This window comes from Oryza brachyantha, chromosome 11 (genome assembly GCF_000231095.2).
Source record: "Oryza brachyantha chromosome 11, ObraRS2, whole genome shotgun sequence".
Taxonomy (NCBI): domain Eukaryota; kingdom Viridiplantae; phylum Streptophyta; class Magnoliopsida; order Poales; family Poaceae; genus Oryza; species Oryza brachyantha.
This window is the reverse complement of record NC_023173.2, coordinates 828,681-840,881: the sequence shown is the minus strand read 5'-3', so window position 1 is coordinate 840,881 and position 12,201 is coordinate 828,681. Positions and strand designations below refer to the sequence as shown.

At 39.8% G+C, this 12,201-nt stretch overlaps 3 protein-coding genes across 3 annotated transcripts; 1 reads left to right on the top strand and 2 right to left on the bottom strand.

Moving 5' to 3' along the window:
- Window positions 1–204: 204 nt before the first annotated feature.
- LOC102716261 (bifunctional bis(5'-adenosyl)-triphosphatase/adenylylsulfatase FHIT-like) lies at window positions 205–1,707 on the bottom strand. The gene is made up of 4 exons (XM_006663104.3): window positions 1,541–1,707; window positions 812–959; window positions 516–614; window positions 205–431 (listed from the first exon to the last, which is right to left on the bottom strand). Exons 1-4 carry the CDS (start codon window positions 1,657–1,659, stop codon window positions 327–329), a joined length of 471 nt encoding a protein of 156 aa, XP_006663167.1. The 5' UTR covers window positions 1,660–1,707; the 3' UTR covers window positions 205–326.
- A 2,469-nt stretch (window positions 1,708–4,176) lies between these two features.
- Window positions 4,177–6,221, top strand: LOC102715983 (protein LURP-one-related 8-like). Its single transcript, XM_015842399.2, has 2 exons — window positions 4,177–4,588; window positions 5,614–6,221. The coding sequence occupies exons 1-2, from the start codon at window positions 4,322–4,324 to the stop codon at window positions 6,190–6,192; spliced, it is 846 nt and encodes a 281-aa protein (XP_015697885.1). The 5' UTR covers window positions 4,177–4,321; the 3' UTR covers window positions 6,193–6,221.
- Window positions 6,222–8,907: 2,686 nt separating this feature from the next.
- Window positions 8,908–11,186, bottom strand: LOC102703430 (bifunctional bis(5'-adenosyl)-triphosphatase/adenylylsulfatase FHIT-like). Its single transcript, XM_015842368.2, has 4 exons — window positions 10,893–11,186; window positions 9,690–9,836; window positions 9,317–9,415; window positions 8,908–9,222 (listed from the first exon to the last, which is right to left on the bottom strand). Exons 1-4 carry the CDS (start codon window positions 11,160–11,162, stop codon window positions 9,106–9,108), a joined length of 633 nt encoding a protein of 210 aa, XP_015697854.1. The 5' UTR covers window positions 11,163–11,186; the 3' UTR covers window positions 8,908–9,105.
- Window positions 11,187–12,201: the final 1,015 nt, after the last annotated feature.

The following is a 12,201-nucleotide window of genomic DNA, read 5'->3' as shown; positions in this document are numbered from 1 at the left end:
CTCCAAAGGAATAAACATATTGTCTGGCAGGAGATATGCACACAATGCAAAATACGTGAGATGAAATAAAGAGTTTGATACTACTATATTAGTAAAGGCCAAACATATATCACAAAAGTCAAAAGAATATAAGGGTTCAATGTTAGCAAAGCCCACCAAATATATCACAAGAAAATACCATAGTTCAGTGTTAATAAAGGCCACAGATATAGTACAATAAAATATCATCAGTATGCAGAACATAATTAGTATGATCATCTGGTATGAAAAATTCAGAGAATAGTCAAATGCCAAAGACAAAATTAATTAGTATATACAGAATTTTTCTAGGAGAAAAGAGCACGATATTCATTGGCTTCTTGGGCCATTTCTTCCATTGTTCTATCTTTTCTTTCAATATCCAAGTCAAATGTCTCCTTTTTTGCATTTATCTGCTATGAACCAAAAGATTATTCAGTTTTATTAGATGGAATAGCAGATATAAAGTGAGAGTTGTTCCAAGCAGCATCACTAACCGCGCCAGTATTGTCATTATTATTCTCAAAATCAACTTTCCTTCTGGGAACGATGTGAATGTGAACATGTGGAACTGTTTGGCCAGAATGAGGTCCATCCTAACAAGCAAATATTTATTCAACTTCGTATCTTATACAGTGAAAGATAAAGTTAGTTTTCATTAACTTTTACGACAAATTGTAAACAATGTAACGGAAATACTAAACTAGGATCTAGACCACAAATTTGTGAGTGACACTATACTTATCGTTCTCACATGAATTGTGAATCACAACTTACAAGATGTAAATCACACCTGAATTGTGAATGTGAGAGAAGAAGCTCTGTGGTACTGCTCAAGACGTACACCAATGTCCTTAGCGGTGATCCACAAATCACAAGTCTCATCAAGACTAAGATTGGCAAATCGTTTGACATGACGCTTTGGGCATACAAGAACATGTATAATTAAAGTTAAGGGTAAAAGGGGCTAATGCAAGTCTTAGCCTGTCAAAACTGCAGTATCACCATCATAGGACAAAGGCAACAATAACTTCGGTAATTAGAACAAGTAGAAATTGAAAAGGCAAAGCAGGTAGTATTGTCTTCAGACATAGCAGGATTCTCGTTCAGAATGCAAAAACAAGAGAGAGCTGTAGTATCCTTTTTTTTTTTGACATAATGTGATACAGACATACAGTATCATTTTCAATGAACATATACTAGTATAAGACAGTTTCTTTGCTTAGAACAAGGCGATACTTCTAGTTCAGTACAGAGTTAATTTGTTTTTCTTTTGTTGGGTAAAGAGAGGCACATTTCATGGATAAACAAGAGAATTTGAGAGCAGAGGTTGCCGGAACCTGAAATACATACCAAAAGGCACTCAATTTACAGAGAGTAGAGTAGAGCAGTGGTGCATGTATATATAATTGGTGCAAAAATAAAGGATATGACCTGCAGGGACAAGAAGATTGGTATGTATGATGAACAAGCAGGAGAGAGCAATCAGGATTTGGGAATGGTTTGTTTAGAGAAAGCGATACCTGGGCAGGTGGGTCGGAGGTTGACGATGGCGAAGGAGTGGGGCGTGGAGAGGAACACCTGCCTGTCGTCTATCTCATGAGGACCAAACCTGTACTTGCTGCCCGCCGGTGGATCCATCTCCTTCCTCTTCTTGGACAGCGCCGGCGAAGAAGAGAAACAGAACAGTAGTTGTGTAACTTGTGTTATGTTTGGTCAACGGGTGGGGGACTGGAAGTCAATTGTTTTGGTTGAAGTCGCGGTTGACACGCCCGGCCAATTTAACTATTTGCCAATAATAACAATTATTCCAATACTATTCTTATATTTGCTCTTATATTTTTATCATCGGAGAAAGGAGATTACCTAATATTTTGTTGCTGTCGCCCACGTAACATTCCACATTACAGTGCCAATGTCCAAAAATGTTTATTTTGCCCATGGTACAACGTATTTGATCTCCCGTAGTGGCGTATTCGGGATTTTTATTTTGGTGATTCAAACTTATATAATTTTTTAGTGGTCACAAATACAACATAGAATATATATATATAACTATAATATAAAATTGATCAAAAATTTATTATATATATGTAAATAAATAATATTTTTCTAATATTAGGCAATACCAGGGCAATTAAAATTTTTTTTAATAAATAAAAATATTATTTATTTACATATATAAAATAAATTTTTAATCAATTTTATATTATAATTATATATATTCTATGTTATATTTGTGACAGTTAAAAAATTATATAAGTTAAATCACCAAAATAAAAATCCTAAATATGCCACTACGGAGAGAGATCAAATTCAGTGGACCATGGGCAAAATAGACTTTTTTGGGCATCATGTCTACGTTGGCACGGTAACGTGGCATGCCATGTAGACAAAAATGGTAAAATATTAGGCAATTCTCTCTTCGATGGCAAAAATGTAAGACCAAACGTAAAAATGACATTTGAAGAGTTGTCACTTCTAATAGTGGAAAATAGTTAAATTCCTTGACATAGCCTAGAGGGCCGGACCGTACAGGCACAAGCTGGACCGTCCGATCGGCGCTCTCGGGTTGAGTCGAGAGCTCTGACCAGACCATCCGGGTATGAATATCGGACCGTCCGGTTAGTAAAAGAAGTGACTTTGAAAGACTTCTTTTACCGTGGAGTTTCTAGGAACGTGGTGTGTTTGTGTGCATATGATAAAAGCAGAAAGATCACAGGAAGAGAGAAACCGGGACACAAAAAAGACACAAGTGATTTTATTCCGAAGTTCGGATCTTTCGATCCTACTCTCTGTTGAGGCGCTCTTGTGAGCGGGATCTCTCTCGATCCTTTCCCTCTCTTGGCTTCCTCCCACAAGGTCAACACGAGTGTCCGGATTCACACCTAAGGAATCAACCACCAAGGTCAAGATTAAGGTGTCTTGGCTAGCCCTAAATTGCAACCTGCTCTACCTTGCAGCCCTCTACGAAGAAGCGCAAGAATCCACTATGAATCTTACCTATTTTCTTGCGGTGGTTAGGCGCTGACCTTCACAACTTGCTCCCGGACGATCCACAAAGGTAGGAGGCTTGCGGGCGACGTCTATCCGTCTAGAAGATCAAACTCCAAAAGTAATAGGCCACCGTGACACCACACGCATCCATCTTCACCCTAGAACTGCTCTAGATCATTCACTATCCTAAACTCATAACCCTAGTCTTGATTCTTGCATTAATCTCCCTTGGGATGTGTCTAGATTAGTGGGGGGCTTACAAGGTGCTAGGATGGTTCTAGAAACCCTATGGTTTAAACTGATAGCCTCACCAACGGCTAGAATCATGAGGTTCAATATATAGCGCTGTCACACGTCATGTAGCTAATTTTATATTAAAGGAGGAGGAGCAGTAATTACATAGGCAAAGGCAAAGCCTATGAGAGAGAGAAGAACGAGGGGAGAAAAACAAGAAAAAAAAGGTGCTTGAGAGGCATGCTGTTCCTGCGCTCTACCAAGCGCCAAACAGGTCCTTAATCTGCAATTCTCGCTAAGTTTCTTGCTCCACACTGCATCCAGAGACGGATCTCATCGCGTATTGTCGCAGCAATGTGCTGAAGACTGCGGAATTCTCCATCGAAAATTCTTCGATTCCGTTGAGACCAAATCTCCCAAGCTATTAAAATATGTGATGATCTTGCTGCCTTGGACGTCGTCGCTGTTTGTTGGGAGCCGCATTGTGTCCACCACACTAGTAGCTCACTTGCTGAGCTCTGAACATCCCCTGTCCTTGAGGGGATAATGGATGGCGATGTGGCATTCCATATGTCTCTGGTGACAGGTCATTTCATGAACAAGTGTTGGACTGTCTGCAGGTTCCTGAAACAGAGCTGACAAAAGTAATTGTTCGGTCATCCCCTGCGTTGTAGCCTATCCGCTGTTATTGAAGAGAAAGATATTTGAGAGTAGGCCATTAAATAGGATGGAAATTAAAATATCCAAAAAATCGTTCGGACACGATTCCTACCATAAGCTGCACGCATGGCAGCTCCCTCACGCTAAGCCAAACTCAATTCCTACGTGCATGACTGCGTCTGTCCACTCCTTCATTTCGTACCTTGCTGACTACTAGCTTGCAACGCGTCCTTCAATTTTCGTTTCGTCGGCCCATTTCGATCAGCTGCATGCTCTCACTCTCACGCCATTAATAGCGCTGCAGTGCAGGCAAAGGCAGCCACCACTTCCATACGTTTGGTTGCTCGTCGATTAACTAGAGCTAGCTGCTAGCTCCCTCGATCGATCAGCCGCATCATCTCATCAAGCAAGCATGAGGAGGATACAGGTACACCCTTCACGAGGCGGCGGCGGAGGAGGAGGAAGCAACTGCCGCGGGCGGCCGGATGAGCCGGTGGTGTACACGGTGTGGAAGAGATCTAGCATGGGGTTCCAGGGCACCGATGGCTTCTCCGTCTACGACTCCGCCGGCAGCCTCGCCTTCCGTGTTGACAACTACTCTCGCCGCCGCAAGGCTTTCGCCGGCGACCTGCTGCTCATGGATGGCCACGGCACACCTCTGCTCTCCCTCAGGCCACAGGTAAATTAATTCTTCGCTACTCGATCGCTAGCTTTAGCAGCTACCAACTTGCATGTCTGTCGATCACTTTGCTCAATTGCTTGCTCGTATATATAGTAGTAGCTCTCATAAGCTTGAAATCACATATCTTTAGATAAATATTTGTGTCTTTCTCATTCATCCATGCATGCATGTATGCTTTTGTCAGTCTATATATATGGCTCTTGGTTTTGATTTGCTTTAATTTTAGACCAAATTTAGGGCACTTAATTAGATATATATAGCTAGCTGCAGATTGGACACCATCATTTCGGAGCTTCAGCGCCTTCCTGTACGTAGGCTAATCTATCAAACTTAACAAGATCCATATTCAGTCTTGTTTGTTACTTTGATCAAAGGTTTGTTGCTATATTAGTCATGCAGCCAAACATGCATTACCTAGCAACTAATTCGAGGCTGGAATCCAACAGTTGGAGTATATGAATTCTCGCTTAATTTGCTTCCTTGTTTCCGTTCTCTGATGGTTTGATTTTTTTTAAAAAAAAAACAGTTGTTGGGTGCTCAAACTCTCAAACGACAAGTTCCACTAATAATCTCATATGCGGTCCTAATTAATTTGTAACAATGGTTTTATGATCATATATCGATCAGTCAAGCTAAAGAAAAAAAAATCTATACCAGTATGTTCCATGCGACGTCATTCTCTATAATAATTGAAAGATTGTACTAAGGGAAAAAATATTTAATTAATGTAGTCCATCAATCAGGATATGTCCAAGCGATCGAAATGCAACTAAGTCCAAAAACAAGCAAACAAAATGTTTTCATCATAATAGCATATTATATTGTTTTTCAACCTTTAAATCTTCAAATTAGATCTCTCCTTTTGCAACTTGCAATTTTCAGTTGAATGGCAAAGAAGTAAAAACAGAAATATGATATCTGCATTCATTTTCAGCTGCTAGTTTTTGACTAAAGCAATGCACAAATTAAACCACTACAGACAATCAGTATGAATTAAACTCCTCACTGATCCAATGTGACAGATCCTCAGCCTGCACAATCGATGGAACTGTTACAGAGCACAAGAGGAACAAGACTCGGACAAGACGAGTTCACCTTCAGTGTCACAGCAGCAAGTGTTCTCCATGAGGAAGAGCTCAGCTCTTCAGAGCAGTGACGAAGCAGAAGTCTACATGTCACCAAGCAGTGATCATCATCATGGCCAACCTGATGCTTCTTCCAGCCCCAGCCCCAGCCCCAGCTTCCGAGTCGACGGCTGCTTCTCCATGAGGAGCTGCAAGATCCGCCGGAGCAACGGCGAGGAGGCGGCGCGGATCTCGAGTAAGAACGCCAGCGTGGCGTCGGTCAGGCCGGCCGTCAGTCTCGGCGACGACGTGTTCAGCCTGGTCGTGAGGCCAGGCGTCGACGTTGCGATCGTGATGGCCATCGTCGTCGTCATGGACCGCATCTGCCGGAGCTACGCACCAATGGCGTGCTCCTCATCTGCTGCTACTTCAGTTGTTCATAGTGGGTGCCCGGCGAAAAAGGCTCTTCACAGTGGAGAAATCGTCAAATTGAAGGAAGACTACTGTCTCATACGCAGCAGTAGTAGTTTGCTGTAAATTTATACACCCTTCACTTTTTCTTTAATATTACGCAGTTAATTTTTAGATCTATATTTAACCATTCATTATATTCATAAAATTTACATAATTATTAATTATTTTATTTTGATTCGATTTATTACTAACGAAACTACGAAACTTTAAGCATGACTTATAATTTCGTGTTTTTTTAAAAAAAATTAAATAATATGAATGAAGGTGAATAACATCAAATAAAAAAGACAAAAGACAGGAAGTACTATATAGCAGAGGTGTTATTATTAACAATTTGCTGAATTTTGCGTCTTTGTACTTAGCCTACTATGTATGTATAAAGGAAATTAGAAAAAGTTCAGGTTTTATAAAGAAAAGAATAATGTGACCTCGGAGTGCACATTTCTAGCTAGAGAGAATGACGTGCACTTGATATACATGGTGGATACCTGAAGCACTACATTTTACGAAAAGAACTGCTTTTACATTTGCAGAGATTCTCTTCCTGATGGAGAATATGATATATATATATATATATATATATATATATATATATATATATATATATATATATATATATATATATATATATATATATATATATATAAAGCCTCTATCCTATTAGATGTAGCTACTCCCCTCACGTGTAAGGTGTAGAAACACCTCCATACATATTTATGCTCTCTTCAAACGAATATTTGCAACAACCAATAGTCTCTCAGCAGCACAGAGACAACCAGTAGTTGGCATGAATTTAACCAGGTCAGATGACTAGGACAGGAGCTTAATTGGTGTTGATTACCTAGTACACCGGCAACATCCCAAGAGTACAAAGGAGTGGCTCCAGATAGCTTACACTTACCAAATCCTCAGGTCTGGTGCAACAGTCACATCACACTTCAGCGCGCAACTAGCCTGCCAATATAAATCATTCTTTACCACTTGTCATTTGTCAAAGATAATCCCAAGCGTATCAAAGTTGCAATATATGCACAATTATTTATTCTGTTCAGTGTATCCTATATTCCTATCATGTCAATGGCCCTCTTGGCATCAAGCATGATGCAAAGATGAAAGTGACAAAAGTTGATCAAGTCCCAGAGGCAAAATCAGCAAAAGGAAATTAAGATCTAGTAACCAGTTAATTGAGCTATCTTCGAGAATGTTCATGCGTAAAGCAAGCCAAAGTGTTAACACTCGAGACTAATGAAGATCGGAGCTTTATGTTCTAATCACATTGGATGAGATTCATGGAACAGTCCCTTAACCAAGGATGGCAAGGAAATGTTCACATGAGGCAAAAACAAGGAGCAAAAAAGGTGCAAACAACGGTTGATGATTTTTTATATGTAAACATAAAGGCTGTAATACCAAGTTATGCAAAATTAAACCACAATTAATCAGGTCATTAAAGTCTCATGAACTTATCAGAAGGGTGCATCAGGATGATATAAAGTTTAGGGCCATTGGCGACAAATTGCCAAAATAATTGTATGAATGAGTCAGGTTTAACTTTTGAAATGTCGGCTAAATGCATAGACTAACAGTAACATGATAATAAAAACAATTTATGGCATATATGCACAATTATTATGCTGTCCAGTGTATCCGATCATGCCTAGCAAAGCACGATGCAAAGATGAAAGTGACCAAGGTTGCTCAGGTTCCAGAAGCAAAATCAGAAAAGGGGATTAAGATCTAACCAGTTACCTGAGCTTTCTTCCAGAACGTTTATGCATAAGGCAAGCTCAAGGGTTAACACCCATGGCTAATCAAAATCGGAGCCTCTTTCGTTATAATCACATTAGATGGGATTCTTGGAACGGCTCCTTAACCATAGAAAAGTTCACAGGAGGCAAAAACAAGCAGAAAAAAAGGTGCCAACCATGATTGATGTTTTTTTTGGAAACATAAATACTACAGCCAAAATGATACAAAATAGAAACAGCATTTTCATGGGTCAATCATATCATTAAAGTTTTCATGAACTTATCAGAAGGGTGCGTCAGCATTAACAAAAAGTTTATCCAGGACTGCAGCCATTGGCCACAAATTGCAAGAATTATTGTACCAATGGGTCAGGTTAACTTTTGAAATGTTGGCTAGATGCATAGACTAATAGCAGAACATGGTAATAGAAACAATTTATGGCATGCAAAGCTGGTATATTTAGCCAAGATTCTGCTAACCACAAACTTTATGGATAGTCGGTAAAAGGAATAAATCTTTACCTCACTAAAAAGAGCTAGATAAAAAGTTGAGTAGTGATCCATCCTGTTTAGAAACTGACTACTCAGCTATATTGAATTTCTGGCTTTTCCCACAATACGACATGTCGAAAACAGAATTTATCATGGCAATCCACATAGACATAAGAGGACACTTTTTTAACTGTGATTAAATGAACAATATACAGCTAGCAGAAATTGGAGAAGTCATTTTCTTAAAACTGAAACTAAATGCAATGTATTGACAGCATGGATTGTAAGTCCTCTACTTGATCCTGAAGACCAGAAGAATGAGCCTTCTTGCTTTTATGTAGGCATTGAAAGGTTATATAATGTATTTTGTTACCATTTTGTAGATTGTGAAACCATAGCATCACCGGACCAGCTACCCATGATTTATGGATGTGTAATTTCATATGGAAAAGGGTATCCATCCAACAGTACTGTATGAAGAGACATTTGACAGTGAACATATAATTTTCCAGCATAACTCCTCCACATGACATAATTAGTTTCAAAGATAAGGATTTATCCAGTAAGAACACATCTCTTACACCAAACAAGTAGTGCACCATATTAGATAATTTCATGATATCAATTGAAGACTTGAATTCCCATGACGAAGGACTAACAGAAACAGACTAACAGTTACAACGATAACTTCTGGAGAAGAGTAGGTCAATTTAGAGACGGTTTAAAAGAAATGCATCTAAGAGAAAAGAGCACGGTACTCATTGGCCTCATGAGCCATTTCTTCCATGGTCCTATCCTTTCTCTCTATGTCCAGATCAAGCTTCTCCTTCAATTCTCTCTCTTTGACATCACTCTATTACAAAGCAAGTGGGTAAGCATTTTGTGATGGAAGTTTTGGGTTAAAGTATCAGATGAAAGAAGATTGATTAAGAAGTATGGCCACAAACCGCATCATATATTTCATCATTTTTCTCAAAATCTCCTTGCTTTCTAGGGATGACATGGATGTGGACATGTGGAACTGTTTGACCAGCTTGTGGACCATCCTGATAAGCACTAAAACTAATGAGTAAATAGCATAATAATATTATAATAAAATATAGAAATAAGAAAATTCATGACAGATGCAAAGGTATAGCTACGGTAAATGATAAAAAAAAAGTTAAGAACACTTGTATAGAAAAGTAGACGTCTTATTTCACACACAATAAGATCATCATATTTAGAACCCCAGAAACAACATAGTACTCATTTTAATGGTATGATTAAACACTGAAATAGTGAATAATTGCAGTAGAGGCATAAATACATAGACCTTACCTGAATAGCAAATGTGAGTGAAGACGCTCTGTGGTACTGCTCGAGCTGTACACCAACTTCCTTTGCAGTAACCCATAAGTCACTAGTCTCATCAGAACTTAGATCAGCAAACCTTTTCACTTCACGCTTGGGGCATACTAGAACATTTGGAAATTGTCAAGGGAAAAACAGTATATCATATTCACTCAATGTACCACACTACAAATAAAAGTATGGTTAACCAATAAAATTATAAAAGATCTGCCCAATAGGGCAGTACAATTGACAGTTATATCAACCACAACCAAGTAGCAGATAAACACTACAGATAGGTCCATTGCATGTATCAACAACATCTCATGGTAAAAATGACATCCTCTGAGAAGATCATCCAAGTAAGATGGCATCCAACGAATTAACATTCCTACAACACAATTTCAGCCAATCCATAGAATGGACACCTGAAGAACATTGTCCTCAAGGCAGACTTGATATTTATTGAGTATAGAATAAGAGTAAATGAACCCAACCTTTTCATCAATAATTAAATTCAACTGGTCCATTTCTTTTGTATTAGGTTGAATGTTTTGATGAGCTTTACCACAGCACAAGCCAGCAAAAGCAAGTACATTTCATTGACAGTCCTCATGGAACTAGCAGTGCAAGCGCATGAAAGGCACTAAATGTAAATATCTCCGAAATGGAAGCTTGCTGAAAAAATAGAAGTCTCTTTGGTGCAATTGAAGGATATGACCTGCACAATAAGGAATGATATGGTTAAGAAACAAAAGCAGAATATGAAACATGTTATATCAGAAATTGAATGAAGCAAGGTCAAGGTCGACAGAATCGTGAATGGTACGGTGGTAAGATGGTGTTCATATGAAATTGTTAGATGGAGGAAGATGAGAGTTGTATAAAAAAAGAGATCAGTTAAAACATTTCTCTTTTCCCTTTTTAGGAGGTAAAAAGATTTAACTGTGAATAGATTAGCTAGCATCTGCATCTACACATGTACTGCTAGCATTTGACACTTGCACTATAACTTTGCGAAGTGATGATCAACAAAACTAGCAATGTCGAGCTACAAAAAATAGCTTTTCCGTAATTTACGCTACAAATTTTGGGACTGTAAACTACGGCAGTGAGCGAGGGGAGTGGAGGCAGCCATAGAGAATGGATCGATCAAGTTAGTAAAAATAGGGAAGGGGAAGTGAGGAGATTACCAGGGAGGAGTGGGCGGAGGTTGACCATGGCGTAGGAGAGCGGCGTGGAGTGGAACACCTCCCTCGCGTCGATCTTGTAGGGCCCGAACTTGTAACACGCCTCCATCCCCTGGGCCACCGGCGGCGAAGAAGATGAAGAGGAAGAGGAGCTGGCGCGCGGCAGCAGCAGCTGCAGGCGGCCAAACGGCCGAGGAGGCGCCGGCGGAGCGAGAGCGAGAGCGAGAGTGAGAGGTGGGACGCGGCGGAGGACGGCGGAGAGACCAAGCATCTACAGGCACAGCCTCGCCGGAGAGGAGGGACAGCCAACGAATCGGGGAGGAAAGGTGGCCTCTACTTTTCTCGAGCCCATCTTGTTCTCTGGGCCGGCCCAAATCTGAGTGCAAATTTGCAACACTACAAACTAAACGGTGTATAAAATTGGCCCGCAAAATATAGAATTTTTTGAATTTTTTATTTTATTTCTTAAATAATTTACTTAAATGATTTTGCATTTCAAAGATCACATATCTAACCTCCTACCGCCCTCTAGGAGGACAGAAAGCCTACGTGACACACGGCGGGGCGGACGGAAGAAACAGTCAATGACGGCGTCCTAGGCTTTCTCGTATTTAGCCCCTTTTCATCATCTGTAGGGGCGGAAAAGGGGTTTTTTGCAAAATGGTCACCCTCCTCACTCACCTCTTGGCTATGCTACGCTTTTTTTTTATTTTCCCCCTTTTCGCCCTTATGGAGGGTGGAAAGATATTAAATGCAGAAAAGGCCAGGACGCCGTTTGCGTTCCTCCCGTCTGCCCTGCTGTATGTCACGTCACCTTTCCGCCCTCCTAGAGGGCGGTAGGATGTTAATTTTGTGATTTTTTTTTAAATATAAAATTAAATTTATAAATCATTTAATAAATAAAATCAAAAATTGAAAAATTCGCAAAATATATATAGTGTAGGATCGAACAAGATCAAACAAACCTACCAGAGGGGGGTGAATGGTAGGGAAAAACAAAACCCAAAAATCTTTTGCGGAATAAAGGATTACCTCTGTCGAAGAAATTGACGCAGCCTTGCTACCTTGATCGCGTCACTCCTGTGTCGCCGCTATCTTGATCGCGCCGCTCATGTGCTGCCAAACAGATCATCGAATTGCGCCACTCCTATGACGTCGATCGGATCGTCGGAATCCAAAATAAAATCACCAGTAGATGAAAGCCGAAAATGTAGATTGAATGATCTTGACTTTATTGCATCAACTGGTATTTACAAAGTGCACCAACAGCACTCCTATCAAAATCGTCGATCTAGAATCAACAACTAAAT